General features: G+C 52.9%; 2 protein-coding genes and 1 long non-coding RNA gene across 6 annotated transcripts in view; 2 read left to right on the forward strand and 1 right to left on the reverse strand.

Annotated features, from left to right (window-relative positions):
* Window positions 1-5,621, forward strand: part of BIRC2 (baculoviral IAP repeat containing 2) — a 28,271-nt gene extending 22,650 nt beyond the window's left edge. For 2 of the 3 annotated variants that reach the window (XM_082683968.1, XM_082683970.1), the window contains exons 6-9: window positions 3,196-3,438; window positions 3,918-4,172; window positions 4,435-4,476; window positions 4,585-5,621. In XM_082683968.1, the coding sequence (XP_082540094.1) occupies window positions 3,196-3,438; window positions 3,918-4,172; window positions 4,435-4,476; window positions 4,585-4,778 (734 nt within the window). In that variant the 3' untranslated portion in view covers window positions 4,779-5,621. The remainder of the gene's footprint in view (window positions 1-3,195; window positions 3,439-3,917; window positions 4,173-4,434; window positions 4,477-4,584) is intronic. The other variant, XM_082683969.1, reaches the window with a different exon arrangement.
* Window positions 5,622-12,245: 6,624 nt separating this feature from the next.
* Window positions 12,246-15,137, forward strand: LOC309841119. The gene is made up of 2 exons (XR_014298947.1): window positions 12,246-13,135; window positions 14,156-15,137. It is a non-coding gene; the product is annotated as an uncharacterized lncRNA (long non-coding RNA).
* The window catches only part of TMEM123 (transmembrane protein 123), a 49,144-nt gene continuing 44,550 nt past the window's right edge, over window positions 14,383-18,976 (reverse strand). For both annotated transcript variants that reach the window (XM_082684011.1, XM_082684010.1), the window contains 3 exons: window positions 18,713-18,976; window positions 17,610-17,763; window positions 14,383-16,186 (listed from right to left, as the gene is read on the reverse strand). In XM_082684011.1, the coding sequence (XP_082540137.1) occupies window positions 16,162-16,186; window positions 17,610-17,763; window positions 18,713-18,976 (443 nt within the window). In that variant the 3' untranslated portion in view covers window positions 14,383-16,161. The remainder of the gene's footprint in view (window positions 16,187-17,609; window positions 17,764-18,712) is intronic.

Here is an 18,976-nt window from a genome sequence, read left to right on the forward strand (position 1 = left end):
AGGTCTCCATTTCTTGGTTTCCTTTGGTGTTGTCCTGTGGCCTGTTTTGCATGATTTGAGGAGCCTTTCATTGGTGTCTGAGCACTGGAGGAAAGAAGCATCTCTTCTAGTCCGTAAAGGACTGGTTTTGGCAGATCAGAGACCTTTTCCTGTCCGTTCCCTTGGCGGGTGCTTGCTTGGGACCAGTTGTGAGGCTGTTGCTTTGTCTGTGGTGGGATTTCCGGTTGGTGGGCTTATTGCCAGTGGCGCAGGCTGGCGTGGGTTCTGTCTGGTCCCCTGATGGAGGACAGTACACTGTTCTGCAGGATGTGGGATATGGGTCCACAGTTGGGTCCTCAGGTGGCAGGGCTATTACCAGATATGCAGACGGGTGTGGCCCCCTCTAGATCTGTGGAAGGGCTCCTGTCTGGAGCAGAACGCGGGGCCCTGGACCCTGGCTGAGAGGGGCTGGAATGGAGCCCGGGGCTGTTTCTGGTTCTGCTGCCAAGATTGAGGTCTGCAGACCTGGCTTTGGAGGCACAGGTGGGCATGTCTCTGGCCATGTCTCTTGGTGGGGAGGAGTGCTTCCTGATGGTGTTCGGAGAAGCTGGAGCTTTGTAGGATCTCTAGAGGTGCAGACAAGGGTGTCCCTCCCTGGGTCCCAGCGCTGGTTGTGCTGCTGTGGACTGAGGCTGAGGCCTTTCAGGCGCTGCAGGTGTGCCCTGGGCAGTGTCTCCTGCTGCATCCCTTGTGCTAGCCGGACTGTGCGCAGATTGACGCTGGGATCGGCTGGTCAGATTCTGCATTCTGACTGAATTTAGTGGGTTTACCTCCAGTGGCTCCCGGACCATGGTGGGATGCAGTTCTCAGGCAGTTTCAGTGTTGAGAGCTAGAACTGGGTTCTGTATGTCTGTATGCCAAAGCACGAGTAGGCCTGGGTCTTCCTCATTCTTTTGTGTAGGGTGCTGGCGACAGGATCAAGTCTTACGGGCCTGTAGCCAAATCCTGAGGGGGTGGAGCTATTCACGGGTCTGTAGCCAGGCCCAGTGTTGGCGAGCCAGCCGTCTGGGTGCAGGCCTGACTTGTTAGAACAGTTCTCCTTGGCATCGGGCTCCGCTGGGGTTTCACAGTCTTCTGCCTGGATCTCAAAGCTTTCACAGAGGTGCAGTTGCTCACTGGTGCATTCCAGATTGCTGTCGAGACGCAGTACACGTGGGGGATGTCTCACTTGGTCGCAGTACACGTGGGGGACGTCTCACTTGGTCGCAGTACACGTGGGGGACGTCTCACTTGGTCGCAGTACACGGGGGCGTCTTACTTGGTCTCAGTACACGGGGGCGTCTTACTTGATCTCAGTACACGGGGGCGTCTTACTTGGTTGTCTCGCTGACGTGAGTCTCCTGCGTCATCTTTCAGACCCCTCCTTCGCCTGGCTTCCTGGACACCACCTTCGTGGTTTTCCTCCCGTTTCTCTGGTTGGTCACGAGCAGTCTCCTTCGGTGGCTCCTTTTTTGAACCACAAATGATGGAGAACTTCTCAACACTTGGCCCAGATTTACTTCTTCATTTCCTGAGCTCTAGGCTGGCATGTCCAGCTACATGTTTAAATCTCTACTTGATTATAGTGGGTGTTCCCGAGTTCATGTGATCAGAGTAGACCTTCTCTCTCGTCTTTGATCGCTCCGACTTGTTCTTGTCTGGTCGTCCCCATCTCAGTTAATGGTAGCCGCCTGCTGAGGTCAGGAAGGTGACTCAAGCCAGGCAGCCTCCCTGCTCCTCTCTTTACTTGGTGTGTTTCATCCTTCGGATGTCTTCTCATCCCTGCCTTCCTGACAGCCCCGAATCTTCGTGCGTCTCCCCCATCCACAGGGCACTGTGAGCCCAGTCCACGCTGCCATCCATCTTCCTGATGACCTGGCTGGTCTCCTCATTGAATCTCATGAACGTTTATTATAAAGCTGCCAGAAGCATTTTCTGAAAACACAGATCGGGTTTTACCGTTCTTTACTTCAAATGCCTGCCGAACATTCTAGCACACCTAGAGTGCAAGGTACACTGGCAAGGCTGTACACGGTCTGGGGATTGCCCTCCTCACTGCTACTCACACTGTCTTGTTCTTTTTAATTTTCTTTTTAAGATTAAAAAAAAAAATACTTGACAGAGGGAGCACGAGCAGGGGGAGCAGCAGGCAGAGAGAGGGAGAAGCAGGCTCTCCATTAAGTGGGGAGCCTGACGAGGGGCTCATTCCCAGGACCCCAGGATCATGACTTGAGCCGAATGCGGACACTGAATGACTGAGCCACCCGGTGCCCCTCTTCCTAGTTCTTGAACGTCAGGAACTTGTCTCAGGGCTCTTATGCCTGGGGCTGTCTTGCCCAGAAGATTTCTTTCAGAAGTTCCCCTGACCCTTAGCATTATTCACACGCTGGTCCTTGTGGTGGTGGTGCAGCCTCTGGCAGGCTGCTGCGGGCGCGCTGTGCAGGTGTGTACTAGAACACTCTTCCAGCAGGGGGCAGTCTAGCGTCGTGAAGGATCACGTCTCTCATGATGTCCACCCAAGTGCCCTGTGGGTCAGCAGCACTGCTGCCAGAAGGTACTTCCCTGATCGCCGTGTCCGCGGTCCTCATCCTTGCAGTTCGCTGTAACCGCCGACACAGCTTTCTGTCCCTCAGAGTGTCGGATGTCTGCTGTGAGCACAGTCCCGTCTTGTTACTGTGGTGTTGGGTGTATTTTGCGCGAACTCTCCTCCACTTCGCTCTCCTTCCCATCTGGGTTACTCCGGATCGTCCGTCCGCCTCTCTGAATCCTGTTTCCCTCCAAGTCCAAACTGCTGCCGGCCTAGCGAAGTCTTTGCTGGGGTCTCCTGCTTTCCGGGGGCAGACCCCCCGTCCTGCAGCATATTCGTTCCCCAGAAGAATCGTTCTGGGAATTGAAAAAGACACGGGTTCCTACGCCCTGTCCTTAGAGAGTCTCTCACGAAGTGGGTTCCAAGATGTCGTGTCGGAAGTGATCTTTAAGGCAGGATATCCCCTGTGCCACTCTCATGGATGCTCTCGTGTTCACACCTGTGTTGGAATTCCAGGTAATTGGTGCATAAAGCTCGTGGGCCTTACCAGGACATGAGCACACGAGAGTAAAGATTGTGCCATCGTCATGATTTTTCTGTGTATTTTCACATTTGTGGAATTTAGCATTGGTACATGTCTTTTCAAATAGTTGTCCATTTTGGAGCTGGAGAAAGTTGTTCAGAAGACGCGGTCATGATGAACACGCCCGTGGTGGCGGCCGCCTTGGAGATGGGCTTCGGCAGGAGCCTGGTGAGGCAGACAGTGCAGAGGAAGATCCTGAGCACCGGGGAGAATTACAGGACCGTGAACGAGCTTGTGGTAGCGCTGCTTAATGCGGAAGATGAGTCCCGAGAAGAAGAGAAGGACCAGCAAACTGAAGAAATGGCGTCAGGTACTTGGGAATGTTAGTTGCCCGCCCTGTTCTGTGAGGCTCAGAGGACTGGCTTTGTTTAACTGACAGATTGTGGGTGTCAGATAAGGGAGTTTGACGGAAGTGCTTGTAGAACTGATGTGAGGGGATGCAAGTGGAAGTCCGTGTCATTCGTTCCATGGGGGGAGGTACAGGGATTGTGAGTGTTAGTGTCCTTTACAGTTCTTTCTGGGGAACAGCAGGGTTTGAGGACTTTTAGAAATGACAGAAACAGAGATCCTTTGTGTTACATGTACTGTATGATACGCCTTAGCTAAATCTTCCAGAAGTTTCCTGAACGATAGGCATAAGATTGTGAACCAGTGATTCTATGCTGCTTTTTCAAGCTCCTCTCTAATGCCTAAATTGTTTGTAGACTTGGTTGTTAGTGACTATGTGTGTATAGTTGGAGCCCTTTAAAATCTAATGGATTTATTTTCTTTTTCCTTTTTTAAATGAAGATGATTTGTCATTAATTCGGAGGAATAGAATGGCTCTCTTTCAACAGTTGACTTGTGTGCTTCCTATCCTGGATAATCTTTTAAAGGCCAATATAATTAATAAACAGGAACATGATATCATTAAACAAAAAACACAGATACCTTTGCAAGCAAGAGAACTGATTGATACCATTTTAGTTAAAGGAAATGCTGCGGCCAACATCTTCAAAAGTTGCTTAAAAGAAATCGACTCCACATTATACAAGAACTTATTTGGTGAGTTTTTGGTAATATTATTTCAGAAATCTGTGGGATTATGTTTGTGTTTCTGTTTGACAAACAAGGTAAATCGAATTAGCCGACTCTAGTGTGTACGTTTAACTAGTTCTAGAACAGAGGCGTGCTCTCCTTGCCTGAGCAGTGTCACTGGAGGATTCGCTGTCTGTAGCTGGCCTCCGTGGTGTCCAGGAGATGAGGGGTGGGGGGCGCACTCTGGTCTTTGGGGGAATAATGCCTTTTGGTGTGTTTCTTTCCTCAGTGGACAAGAACATGAAGTATATTCCAACAGAAGACGTTTCAGGTAAAACAAAATGAAGACTTAAGACCAAAAGGAAATATTACTCCTTTTTTGGGGGGGGGGGGAGGTGAAGTAGAAACCCGGTGTGACGGAGTGTGCTGTTCCTGCTAGGTCTGTCGCTGGAGGAGCAGCTGCGGCGGCTGCAGGAGGAGAGGACGTGCAAAGTGTGCATGGACAAGGAGGTGTCCATCGTGTTCATCCCCTGCGGCCACCTAGTTGTGTGCCAGGAGTGCGCCCCGTCTCTGAGAAAGTGCCCCATCTGCAGGGGCATAATTAAGGGCACCGTGCGTACCTTCCTCTCGTAGGAGTCTTCAGGAGATGGCCGAGCACTGGGAGCCGTCTGAGGTGGAGAGGAATTACTGGTTCTTAGATTAGGACGTTTGTGCTGGGTTCTGCTTCACTGCTAGTGCTTGCTCCAGAAGGTTAATGTCCTAAGTCCCGTTTAATCTCCATTTAGATGAGGGGGTTTGCGTGTGACGGGCTGTGTTAATGTGCGTGTGCGCGCAGGGAGAGGTTATGGGGGACCTTGGTGCCATGAGGTGACACGTGACAAGGGCGTGTTGGGTGTTCTTTCTGGAACCTCTGAGTGCGACCTGAGAGCGTGCTGTTGACAGGAACCGGACAGGGGAGTGCTGGGGTTCACCACAGTTACTGCGCCAAATTCTTTTTGGTGTTTTTCCACTTGTGTTTTAAAATAAGGTCTTTTTTCTTACTGGTAAATAAGCTTTTCCCATTGGTTAGAAACCTCGTAATAAAATTCTTTAAGAAAACTGCATCATCATTTTCCTCCTTAGAATGTATTTTTTTCTCCTGACTTAGAAAGTGTTTTTTTCCATGCCTTAATAGGGTTATCAGGGTTAAATGAGTTACTGTACAGTAATCTGTCCCTTTGTAAGCACACAGATATTAGCTGTTAAAAGTGGAATTCATTAAACAAATTACTAAGAAGTGTTCTTGGGGGCGCCTAGGGGGCTCAGTCGGTGAAGCATCTGCCTTTGGCTCAGGTCATGATCTTGGGGTTCGGGGGCCAAGCCCCACATCAGGCTTCCTGTTCAGTGGGGAGCCGGCTTCTCCCTCTCCCTTTGACCCTTCCCTCATTCTCTTGCTCTCTCTCAAGTAAATAAAATCTTTAAGAAAGTGTTCTTAAATAATGTGATTTTTGAAATTCTTTTAGGAGGACGGCATCTGTCTAGTTGGTTTCTGTATTATAACTAAAGTCCACATTAAAAATGAAGTAAAATGAGGCCAATCTGCACTGGGATTAGAAAGCAGTTGTGTGCCGGCTTTGTCTGTTGCATAGATGTTGGGGGGAAGGGGACGACACAGGCAGGGGCCTTGTCTCCTCCTTGGGCCCAGGCATCCCCGCGCTTTCCCAGACCGGGTCTGCGGCGGACCGCTGAGGCCCGGGAAAGGAGCAGACCGTGAACACGCCATGTGTCCTCCAGTCCTGTAGCTCCTCTAGGTGCCCTTCGCACAGGCCTCCCTGGGGGGAGGGGGAGTCTCCCCACCCTTGAGGCTCTAGTGTCTCCACGGCCTCGTGCTGGTGAGAGGCTTCTCTCCTCTCTAGCGAAGGAATTTAAAGAGGGAATGAAATTATTTTCGAAACTTGTCTACTTTCCTTTTTGCTCGATTGAGGGTCCACTATGGTTATGGGTTGAATTGTGTCCTCCAAATCCATATGCTGAAGTCCTGGTCTCCCTGGTACCTCGGAGTAGGATTGCCTTTCTAGATCGGGCCTTTAAAGGTAACTCAGGCAAAATGCCATCTTCTGAGCCCAAATGTAAGAGGACTGGTGCCTTCCTAAGAAGAGCTCAGGTCACAGACACACCCAGAGGGAGGAGCCCGTGGAGACGCCTGGGCAGCAGTCAGCAAGCCGTGGGAGCACCTCGGAAGAAACTGTGCCTCCCAGCATCTGGATCTCCGGACTCCTGGCCACCAGACATGGTAAGAAAAGAAATTTCCATTGCTTGAGTCCGTCTGGTGCCGAGTTGGGCAGGCCTGACAGTGCCAGGTGCTGGCGGCTTTAAGCCCAGTAGCCCATATCCCTTCAGCAGCTACGAAGTGAAATTTGAACATGGGTCCACCTGGCCCTCTAGCTTGTGCTTTGTGGGCAGGCTGTCCTAGGAAGCCGTATTGATGTTTTTAAAAATTGCATGGGCTCTCCTCAAGCACAAGAACTCGAATTATTTAAATTTCGTTTATTAAAATTTAGATAGTTGGTTTTCATAATGTGTAAGAACTTCTAGGTTTGTGCATTCGGTGAAAATGCTGCATGAAATAGAGGTAAGCGGTGATGTCGTATTTCGCCCCCTTGCCAAGTCCTCTGAGGCTGCAGCGGGCAGTGGGGTCTTGGTCTCTGTTGCTCCTCACGCGGAGCGTCTGTCATAGCAGGTACTTGTGGTGTCGGACCAGGAGGCCCATGTCAGATGCTCTGTTCTGCGTATTGACTGCGTTTTCTGTCCCTGAAGCCCGAGCACGCGTGTGAGCCGCGTCTGCTCCACGTGCCGCTGTGGGCTCGGTGACGTGGCGCACACGGCTGTGGTCTGGCTGCAGTCAAGCCCCGGACAGCACAGGCGTGACTGTGGGGCTGCCGCAAGCAGGTTTTCAGGTTTTGCAGGTTTTCAGGTTTTGTTGGACAGTTTTTTGAGATTCTTGACAATCTGAAATAACTTGCCAGCTGTGGTCTAGAAATACCAAAAAAAGGGAAGAGAAGTGTTACGGTGGCAATACGGCGTGGACGACATGAAGTTGCAGGGTAAGTCCCCGGGAAGGCTTCTGGTCAGGAGGAGGCCGTGCGCGGTTGGCGGGAGCGCGAGGTTCTCTGCCCGCCTCGGCTGCACCAGGATGCGTGCGTGGGGCCGGCTGTGGGGGCCGGATGGGCGGGAGGGTGAGCCACCTCTGCGTCTCCTGTTCAACTGCACCTTCCGGTCATTTTACTTCTGTTTGAAAAATATATGGCTCTTCTTTACCTTCTTAACGTAAGTGGGGGAAATTATAGTCAGTCCTCTGCCAGGGCCCCGGCCAGCGCCCTGCTGTGTCTGCCACGCGCCAGAGCTGAGCAGGGCGCTCCCGGCCCCGCCGGCCCCCCGGCCCTCCCTTGTCGGCTGCTGTCCTGTAAGTCCAAGGACAGCCGGCTGTCAGCTTTGAAGATAGACGGGCGTTGTTTTCTGGAAGCCTTCTATATGAAGAAAACCTGATGCAGAGGAGGAGGTTCCAAACATCCTGGTCTCAGAATCCCTTTACGGCCCCAGATGTTCCTGAAGGCCCCGAGGAGCTCGTGTTCACGCAGCTGTGTCTGCCTGCGCTGATCTGCTGTGTGAGATCACAGCGGATCTCCACAGTATTTCATGCTTCATTTGAGAATGAAATAAGTATTCCTTTTAAAAAAGCAGCGCACACTACATGGTAATGTAGCACTTCCCGAGAAAAATCACTGTATAAAGTTCACATTCAGAATGGCATCGATTACATTCTGGCAAAGCTCTGATGTCTGGCCTGATGGCAGACGCCTGGACTCTGGTGTCTGCTTCTGCTTCTAATCTTCTGTAACGTGTTGGCTTTGTTGCAGTTTATGAAGAAAGGTCAGCATCTCAGAGGATGTATTTACAAAAGAAAGGAGAATTTTCCAGTCATTGTGGGTATTTTTTTTGATGTTACACCAAAACTTTTGAAAGGTATTTGGAACGTGGAATGTAAAATTTTATCAGTGGTCTTAAAGTATTTAAGTTTAAAAATTGTGCCTCCTGTTCATCCCTTCCTGCCCACCAACCCCTACAACCACCACGCCTTTCACTGTTCGATGAGCTTTTGTTTTCTCTTAACACCGCTGACCCTTCAGACAATACGAGGGTTACGGGCACCAGTCCCCCAGTACGGGTGAAAATCTGTGTGTAATTACTGACTTCCCCAAAATTTAACTACTAAGAGTCCACTCTTGGCTGGAGCCTTACTCATAAACAGTTGATTAATACGTACATTGTGTATGTTCTGTGTTTTACATGCTGTATTCTTAAATCATACTAGAGCAAGAAAGAATCAAAAAACCATAAGGAGGGGCACGTGGGTGGCGCAGTCATTAAGCATCTGCCTTCGGCTCAGGTCGTGGTGTCAGGGTCCTGGGATCGAGCCCCGCATGGGGCTCCCTGCTCAGTGGGGAGTCTGCTTCTGCCTCTGCCACCTCCTTGCTTGTGTTCCTTCTCTCACGCTCTCTGTCACATAAATAAAATCAGTCTTAAAAAAAAACCCATAAAACACAGTTACAGTATTGTAGTGTATCGACACTACACATCTATGTAATCATTGAAAAAAAAATCCACATTCTAAGTAGACCCACAACCATCAAACCGGTGTTGTTTAAGGGTCAAATGGATTAAGACTCCTTGGGGAACACTGCACTTTGGATGGATCTTGAACCCGCGTGTCATCGAGAACCATGATGCTTTAGTCATTGGAAAATCGCCCTTGACTGAGTCGTGCGGCTGTCTCTGCTGCTGACATGCGGCGTTGCTCGTTCCCAGAAGTCCTGGCTGGGGTGCGCATCACCGTGGTCCGGCACCTCCGTGAGATGTCTGTGTCCGCGTTGCACCGCGGTTTTCAGCAGCGGCGGCAGCTGCAGTCCGTGCTACTCACACGCCGAGAAGCGGACGGCTGCTTGGGTCTGCCCGTGTGTGTCCGCCCCCTTCTAAGTCCATGTGCTGTGCGCGCCCTGCCATCCTGCCGCCGCTTCTCCGTAGCCAGAGGTCGGTGTGGAGGGAAACGCTTCGATGCGCTTACCTTTCTGGCCTTAATGCTGCAGCCAGAGCGCTGGGGTCGGTTTGATGAAGGAGTTTGATGGCATCTTGGTCCTCTGCCACATGGGGCAGTGTTTGCTGTTTATAGCGTCCGGGTGGGGCGGCCGTGGCCGCCAGCGCCCGTGACCTCCGCATGCAGACCCGGCCGGCGGCCATGATCGTGCGGTCTTCGCACATCAGCGACGGTGGCAGGGACTCGTACGTGTCATCAGAGCCCCGAGTGTCCGTGAATGGGAACGTGAATTCACACGTCAATCCCGGAAGGACTGGCCCGGGCCCGGCGGGATGGGGGCAGGTTGTCCCCCTGGCGGTCCTTCCGTCGCGGAAGTTGGCTTGGCGCAGCCGTCTGCGGTCCTGGTGCTTTCGGGAGGGAGACTGGGGAGTTGCACCCCGTCTTTCCCCTTCTGTGTGTGTGGGAGCGAGGGGGCCTGCCGTTTGCGCTGCCTCGGTTGCCAGTATTTCCGTCACCAAGGATAAAAGTCTCCTGGGATCTGGCGTGCAGAGGCTTCCACCTCTGTTGTCATCCAGTCTTTTTCGGTGATGAAGGTGACATTTTCTTGTCCGTGTGAGGACTTCATTCCTTATCCGTCCTGAGCTTGGGTGCCATCAGGGTCTCTCACTGGGCTGCACGAGCCCGCAGCGGCCCGAACGGTCTGGCTGGTGGGCGGATCCGTGCGATTGGCTTAGCAGAAGCGGGAGAACCACGACCGTTGCTATTTGTGCAGGGACCTGGTGTCTTCCTGGTGGTGCCCGGCAGGTCTCAACCTGAGAGTTCTCTGAGCTTTTAACCCATCGTGGTCACATCTTGCCAGCCGCATGGCGGTGCTGCTCGGTGTGAGGGGAGCAGGGCCGGGGCTTCCCTGGAGTCAGAAGGCCTGGCGGGCCCTTTCTCCCTCTGCCCTCAGCTTTTCTCCGAGGGCCCGTGTCTGCCCTTCCCGTGGGTCAGGAGGGTAAGCAGGGTGGCACGTGGGTCTGCACGTGGGACCCACTCCCTTAGCGGGCTCCGCTCACGGCAGGGGCAGCGGTTCTGTCCCCCAGCCGTGTCGCCGGAGCCATTGCGCGCCCCTCTGGCGGGGCTGCTGTTGTGTCCTAAAGGTGGAGCCTGGGTTGATGCGGAGGCTGCCTCGGGGTTGGCTCCCCGCCAGGACCTGCGCGCTCTCCAGTGGGGACACCGCTGGCTGACCACGCATGGTGCGTGTGTGTCGCTCCGCGTGCTCTGTGCCTGGACAGTAGGCCTCGGAGCTCTGCACTTCCAAGTCCATAGGGTTTTCTCTGAAAACTCATGACAGCAGCTGCAGAGTTTCACGGAGACTAAAGCTTTCTCTGTCCTCACCGGGAACAGAACCTGTGTGGCACTTGCCGGACCCCGCGCACGGCCGTGTCCCCAGCGGAATTCCAGCTCTCCATGACACTCTTCATTTGCAGGCGTCATGATTGCTAGGCTCACCCGTGCTCTAGCCTGCTGCGGAGGGACTGGGGGTGTTGTACAGAGACTGAAGGTGAGAAGGCACGAGGGCAGCCACGGAGAGGAGTGACGGGCTTGCAGGGGACAGGGGTGCCAGGAATATGCGTTGTCGCATGGGGAGCAGCGCCTGAACGAAAGCCCCTGAGTGCCACCATGGGGGCGCGGGGTACGCAGGCTCTGCGGGCAGATGCCAGTCCGGACAGCGGCGAGCTCCATGTTCAGAGCTGTGGGGAGTTCACGTTGCGTTCGGGAGAGGAGGAGTCAGTCATTCTGGTTTTGATTCGTTAGTTAACACAATGTAGTATCAGCTTCTGGCGGACAGGACCGGGACCCCGCTCTTCCAGACACGTCCCGGGGCTCAGCACGGCCGGCGCCCTCCTCCGTCCCCACCCCTGGCCCGCGTCCGCTCTGGGGACTGTCAGCGTGTTCTCTGTAGGTCAGTCTGTTTCTTGGTTTGCCTCTCAGTTTTTCTTTTCTTTTTTCCTTGGCTCGTGTGTTTTGTTTCCTAAATTCCCCATGAGTGAAATCAGACGGTACTTGTCTTTCTCTGACTTGACTTTGCCTGGGATGGACTCTCCGGCTCCGGCCAGCCGGCTGCAGGGCTCGTTCTTTTTGACAGCGGATACTCCACTGTGTGCATATAGACCGCGTCTCTGCCCGCTTTGCTGTCGCTGGACATCCGGGCGCTCTCCATGATTTAGATCTTGTTAAAAATGCTGCTGTAGACTTTGGGGTGCACACTTTTGAATTAGTATTTTTCTATTCTTTAGGTAAATGCCCAGTAGTGCGATTGCTGGGTCATAGGGCAGTTCTATTTTCAACTTTTTGAGGAACCTCCATGCTCTTTTCTAGAGTGGCTGCACCAGCTTGCATTCCCACCAACCGTGGAGGAGGGTTCCCCTTTCTCCGCATCTTTGCCAACATCTGTCGTTTCCTGACTTGTTGATTTTAGCCATTCTGACTGGTGTGAGGTGGGATCTCATTGTGGTTTTGATTTGTATTTCCCTGATGCCCGGTGATGTGGAGCAGTTTTTCATGTGTCTGTTGGCCAACTGGATGTCGTCTTTGGGAAAATGTCCTCTGCCCATTTTTTAATTGGATTATTCATTTTGTGGGGGGGTTGAGTTTTATAAAATCTTTACTGATTTTGGATTCTAGCCCTTTATCTGATATGTCATTTGAGAATATCTTCTCCTACTCAGTTATCTTTTCGTTTTCATGACTATTTCCTTTGCTGTGCAGAGGCTTTCTACCTCGATGAAGTCCTGATAGTTCATTTTGGCCCTTGTTCCCTTGCCTTTGGCGAAGTTTCTAGGAAGAAGTTGCTGTGGCTGAGGTCGAAGAGGTTGCTGCCTGTGTTCTCTAGGACCGTGATGGATTCCTGTCTCACATTGAGGTCTTTCATCCATTTTGAGTCTATTCTCGTGTGTGGTGCAAGGAAATGGTCCAGTTTCATTCTTCTGCCTGTGGCTGTCCTGTGTTCCCAGCACCATTTGTTGAAGAGACTGTCTTTTTTCCATAATTAGTTGACCGTAGAGCTGAGGGTCCATTTCCGGGCTCTCTGTTCTGTTCCGTTGATGCACGTGTGTGCAGGCGGGCATTGGGGATTAAGTGGGACTAGAGTGTGCAGAGCTGGAGAACGGAGCTGTTGGTAAGCACTTTCCAGGCAGAGGGGGACATATGAAGAAAGACAAATGCATGAGGCATTTTTGGAAAATGAAGGTGAGTAATGGGAAACAAGGTTGGGAAGGTAGGATGGGTACCAGCTTTCAGAGGACGATACATTATGGGCTTTGTTAGTGTAAACGGACCAGTCCATGAACACAGGATGCCTTCGCTCTCTTTTTAATATTTTCGGCATCTCTCACCAGTGTCTGGTGGTTTTCAGGGTAGAGCTCTTCAACATTGACATGTAACCCTGAGTATTTTGTTTCTGATGCTGTTGTAAATGGGATCTTTATTTTTCAGATACTTTTGTTGTCTGTGTGTAGAAATGTCGCTGTTCTTGGAATGGTGATTTTGTGTCCTCAGCTTCATTGAGTTTATGCATCCGCTCTACCAGGTTTTGGAGGAGTCTTTCGGATTTTCTGTTTATGAAACATGCTGTGTGCCGAGAGACTGCCACGCTTGGACTTCTGGTGTGTGGTCGTGGTCACTCCACCTCCCTTGGGACCCTGATCTGCAGATTCTGAGGGCCGCTGGAGGCCTGTCCTATAGGGACATCACTCTATGGAATGACACCGCTTCCCTAAGGTTTTATCATGAACACATGTTGAATTTTGTCAGATGCTTTTGTGTCTCCAAGAACCAGGACGGAATGATCGCAGTCCGTTAGTGCTGTGTACCACGGATTCATCTGCGCCCCAGACCATTCCTGCATCCCAGGGACAGATCCCCGAGGAGTCTGGTAAGTGAGCCTGTGCATGGGCTGGCTTCTGTCAGTAGGAAAAAATGCTGGTATTTGTATTTGGGGGATTTACCTTCAAGTTTTCTGGTTTCTCTTTTTTTTTTTTTTTTTTCAAGATTTTATTTGACAGAGAGATCACAAGTAGGCAGAGAGAGGGAGAGAGGAAAGCAGGCTTCCTGCTGAGCAGAGAGCCCAATGCGGGTCTCAATCCCAGGAGTTTGGGATCATGACCTGAGCTGAAGGCAGAGGCTTTTAACCCACTGAGCCACCCAGGTGCCCCTCTGGTTTCTCCCTTTCTGGCTTCGGTATTATGGTAATGCTGTTTTGTTTTGTTTTTTAAGATTTTATTTATTTGACAGAGATCGTAAGTGGGCAAAGAGGCAGGTGGAGGGCGGGGAAGGAGGTTCCCTGCTGAGCAGAGAGGCTGATGCAGGGCTCGATCCCAGGACCCTGAGATCATGACCTGAGCCAAAGGCAGAGGCTCAACCCACTGAGCCACCCAGGCGCCCCAATGCTGGCTTTTTAAAATGAGTTTCAGGTGGGGGAGGTCCCCCACTGTCTGCGTCAGTAGAGCCTGTGACTCCTGATCTCAGAACATCATGAGTTCAGCCCCATGCTGGGCCGAGAGAGTACTTTTACTCCTCACTGGTCTGTTGAATCTGTTTCTCGTGGACTTGGTCTCCGCTGTGGCTGGACTGTGGCCGCCAGACCGGCTCAGCCCCCTTGTCTGGGCAGGGACGGACCAGGCTCTGGTGCAGGTCAGGTTCTTCCGAGGCTGGGAACAAGGCGGAGCTGCAGTGGGTCCCAGTGGAGACAGCCTCCCTCCGCGGCCCTGCTTCTGCAGGTGGGACATCCTCTGCCCTCTCCAGACCAAGTGCTGCTTGTTGCAAGCCCCCCACTTCAGTCTCTGGTTCCTAGCGGTCAAGGCCACCCTCCGTCCTGTGTGCGGGTCTGTACATTGAGGGATGTGTCGCTGGTGGAGGTTTCTCACATGAACGTACCTGTTCTAATTCTTCCCAGCAGAAGCAGGAAGCGGCGTGAACAGAGCGTCCTGAGCCCGGCTTGTCAAACGTTGGGGTTCCGGGAGTCTGGGGTGGCCCTGACGTAATTTGTGCTGCTCCCAGGGTTTCAGGTGAGCCTGCTGACACTTCTGTGTCGCTGGACCCCTACAGTGAGGCCTCTTTACTTGGGGCTTTTCATTTCTCTGGAGTTTGAGGAAATGAAGCAAAACCACACACAAAAAGCTCTTAAATGAAGAACAAAATTTTATTCTAAAAATAGATCTCAGTAACAGTGAAATACCAAAAGTTGGTTATTACGATAAAAAGAGAAAAAGAAACCGCTTTAAGTTTGTCTCCTGAAAAATACAAAATTCCTACTGATATATTGCCAGCTCTTATCTGTGGGGGAAATGCTCATGGTTTGAATTACCCAAAGTCCAGATTGGATTCTACCAGCTCGTCGAGTGGATACATTCTCAAGGAAGCAAACACACTGAGGACAGGAATTTAGGCTTAGAACGTGGGGGCCACATGGGTGCCGTGGTGCTGCCTCCAACTCCCCGTTTCCGCACGGGGGCCGGAGGGAGCCGTGCTCCAGCTTCCCGACACAGAAGGCAGTTTTTAGACCCAAAGGCAGCTGGAAAGGCATTTAACGGCATTTCTTCTAACAGGCAGAGTCAGGCCTGGCTTCCAGGTTCTGACAGACCCCAAGCCCTGAAGTGGGAAGCACGCAGGAAACGGACGACTGGAAAGGCCCTCGTGGGACTCCAGACGAAAGCATGTACTCGAAGCGTGAGTGGATTTCACAGCGAGAGCTGGCGGCGCTGTCAGGTCACGACCACAGCCCCCCTCTCTGCAGCCGGGGCTGCCCCGTGCTTCCATGGCTTCCTGCCGCAGTGTGTGTCTCGCAGACCCACCCTGTCCCCTGGTCCTCACGTCCGTGGGCCATGATGCAGAGTAGAAATGGCGCTTTCATATGAAATTCATGGTATTCTCTGAAAGCCAAAAGCTGGTCCCAAGTTACATTTAAACCCTGTTCGGTGTAGACGCAGGATCATTTGGACATAAGCTATTTCTGAATTAGCAGAAACAGAAATGCCATTTTAATGAAGTACAGCCTAGCCTGGGTGGTCACTTAGGTGGACTAAATACTTTTTCTTTTCTTTCTTTTTGTCAAACTTGACCCTGAGTTTTTGCTGCTGTAATCTAAACCATAAAGCCGAACCCTTGGACCTCCGTGGATGGACACTGCTGTCAGCAGCACAGAGCTGGGTGCCCTCCACGGGAGATGAGGGGCCTCAGGACTCGTAAGTTTCTGTTTTTAAAAACTGAAGACTCTAATCCCAGTACAAAGGTTTTTTTTAGTATACTAATTTCCCCAAATCGGAATAAAATCAGCAGTGCACAAGAATGCAGCATCATCGTGCTGTAGGGGAGGGGCGCCCTCCTGGGGTGGTAACACAGCCGTGAGCCGTTGTGGGGGGGGGGGTCCCACTGCATTACAGGGTCCCGCTCCAGGAAGCAGCTGTGCAGTTTCCAGCAAGGCCACTGTTCTCACAGCAGCTTTAAACCCTTGGTCAACACTGCAGTTCCCCTGACCTACACCAACCACCCGGAGCCCAGAGGAGGCCGCAGGAGGAACGGGCTCCCTGGCGGGGCCGAGGCCTGTCGATGCATCTAGTTTTGAGTGGGGGCTGGGGCAGTGCTGTTGGTTTCAAAACCCGAGTACTGAGCTGGAAGAGCTGCGGCTTCCCTGTGCTTTCTGCTCCGCGGCGTCAGTGTGAAAATCCCAAGGCCCGAAGGGGGTGGGTGCCCTTTGGGGAGGAGGTCGTTAATCACACCTTAGGGTGACCAGGGCTACGCTGAAGGGGAGGACTTGTCTCTATTAGTCAACATTAACTACCTGTTTCAGACACACATGTAGAAACCCAGACCCTTTTCACGATACGGTGTATAGTAGGTGCGTGGCCATCGCCACAAGTGAGGGCTGTTCCCAATCTTCTTGCCGTGGGTCCTTGCCTTTCCTTAAATGATGGCGTCATGTTCGTCACTGTAAGACATGAGAAGTTGAAACCGTTTTGTATTTTCAGATTAATAATTTCAAGCTCTGGGATCAACACTGGCCTTTACAGAAAAACCTTGCTTACGTATCACGCCCACCACACAACCGGAGGAGCTGGGCACACTTCCTCTTGGCCTCTGCTCTGCACTCCCCAGCCAAGCACCCACAAGCCCTTGAACATTTCCTCCGTGAGAGGTGCGGTGCGAGCGACCCTGTATCTCATGCAGGCAGCCGGCCGAGGACCCGCGGGACGGCCCAGGTGAGCGCTGCTCTCCGCGGGCCCAGCACCCAAGGCTTAGCGCCACCCCCGCCCGGGACAGAGGACGCTGCCGTGCCTGGAACCTCCCAGCTTCGGAGCCGCGCCTGCCTTTGCACCCCCCAGACTAGCGCGCACCCGAGCTTCAGAGCAGCGTGTCTGCCCCATCCGCATTCTTCCCGGGGCCTGCAGGGCAGGGTGTGTGGGGAGCACGCGTGCTGCAGGGGCCCCCCGGGCAGGAACGGAGCTCAGAGAAGCTGAAGGGACCTGGTTCAGCCGCTTTAGTGCTCTGTAGCCTCCCCTCCGTCAATAAACAGCAGCGCTGGAAAACACTTGTGGCACTGGATTTACTCAGAATGTACCTTCTGTTTTAACTGGGGAAATGCACCAAAAGCACGAGATAAATTCTTATAGAAACAGAGGTATCCAACACGCTGAGTCAAGTCTGTTTCCTCCCTGGGGTGATCTAGAGTTCCAGATGTGCAGGCAAAACACCCCGACTTCGCTAAAGCCTCGTGTCTCTTGGTTCAGTGGTCAACCTGGGAGGCCCTTTCATGCTCTCCTGTGTCCTGGGAACTCAAGATGCGTGCCCGCGGCGTCAGGTGACCCGTTGTGTGTCTCTGTCTCGTCAGCTCCACACCCAGCAGAAGCGCAGAGACTGTGCGGGACGCGTGTGTGTCCTTGGGGGTCTGTGCTAACGATCAGTTCCCGCACCCCAGTAAGAATCAGCCCAGAAAGGACTTCAGAGAACTAGAGTAGCGAGGAGGTGACCCCCACAGCTCCAGGCCTACAGAAGGGGCACTTGACGTCCCCCGAGGGGGCCTTGCTGGTCAGGTGACATCCGCTCACTCACTATCCCGAGTTACCAGAGAAAATGACACTGTTAGGATTTCTTTCAAACCCTGTTTCTAGCGGGGCCATGCCTCCGTGCCGCGGAAGTGCCCCACAGCCGGTCCGATACCTGCAGGCCCGAGGGACGAGGGGTTTGAGTACTTCTTCCTCGGCAAGGGAATGGGCGTCCGTTTATAATGTGCACGTCGCCAATGACCTTGGGCACAGGGTTAATTGGAATGTGATTCCTAGCTCTGGGCCCTGCTCTAGCATTTGGCTGTGGTATTTAAGGAAATAGAGAAACAAGTTCTGACCCAGACTCACATGGTTCTGTAGCGAATGCCTCGTCTCGAATAGTACGTCCTGCATCCGACATAGAGAAGCGACAGGACTCCCAGCGTCAACACGATACCGCCCAGGAAGCTGCCAATGTCGAATTTTGATCCTGGGTTTCCGGTAGAATTAATAGTTGGTGTGACTAGAAGAAAACAAAAGACAGGCTTTAGTAGCTTTTAAACAACCTGTTAAAATAAACTGCCACGGTGAACTTCTAAGAGAAGCCGAAAGCCTGCTCTGCGCTGGGTGACGGCTGGGCTCCGGGTGCTTCCAGCCGATGCAGTATCTCCCGGCCCCTGCCCGTCCCTGCATCTGAGGGTTTTTGTGCTCTTGGACCCCGACCTTCCACCACAGCCCCAGGTGGGGAACTGGGTTCCTTATTGGTGCCCGTAAGAGTCTGCCTGAACCACGGACACCACAGCGGGGATCCTGCGGCTGGATCCAGTCTCCGTGGTTCTGACCAGAACTCCTTCTGCATAAACTGGGGACTTGACTATTTTGGCTTTATCACCCCAAAGGCCCTTGAGACAGAGCAACCAACTTGAGAACGTGGACTAGCGAGAACGCTGCCGAGTGGAGGCCAGAGAGCTCGAGGCATCACAAGCCTCTTGGCACGGCCACACTCTGCGACCGTGAAGGTCACAGTTAGGTTCTGCATTCATGGTTTCCCAGGCATTTTCATAAACAGTGCCGGCTGACTGCAGGGATTGCCCCGGGATGACCTGGAGGGCCTGACGGCGGAGCTGAGCTGGAAGCACGGGAACCGTGGCGGGACCGGAGAGCCCGGCGCCGCTGCTACCTGCTTCTGGTCTGTATCGAGGGACCCGGAGGCCCAGGCAGGACACGTTTTCAAGTCACGTAATGACCGTTCCCTGTTAGGATGTGTCCCCCCCCCACTGTCGTCATACGGCCTGGTGAAGTCGGAAACGTCTCATCCACTGGGCTGGGCCCAGCAGGACTGATGCCTCCGGCGTGTGCAACAGGACAGCCCTGTCCACGCTCACGCTTCTCAGGAGGGCGGATGACAGGAACACGGCACGGGACCACCACGCTCCGCAGACACGGGGGCCGGGGGCAGCTTTGATACGTACGTGTCACGGAGGAAGAAATGGACGTGACCGAATTGTTGTGGGCTGGGGCGGTCACTGAGGTTGGCGTCGTCTGGGTTGTGTTCTGGGAAACCAAGCTGGTGTGAGTCCTGTTGGAGTCCACAGGTGTGGTGATTCGAGCTGTTGCTGTGGATGTCAAGGCCGTGACCGCCTCTGTCTTGGCAACTGAAGACCGTGGCGTTGTCGACGGTCTCAAGGTGCTGGTGGGCTGGCTCGTGTGGTTGGAGGTCACAGTGGTGACATTTT

The sequence above is a fragment of the Mustela nivalis genome, assembly GCF_964662115.1.
Source record: "Mustela nivalis genome assembly, chromosome: 9".
NCBI classification, from domain to species: Eukaryota; Metazoa; Chordata; class Mammalia; order Carnivora; family Mustelidae; genus Mustela; species Mustela nivalis.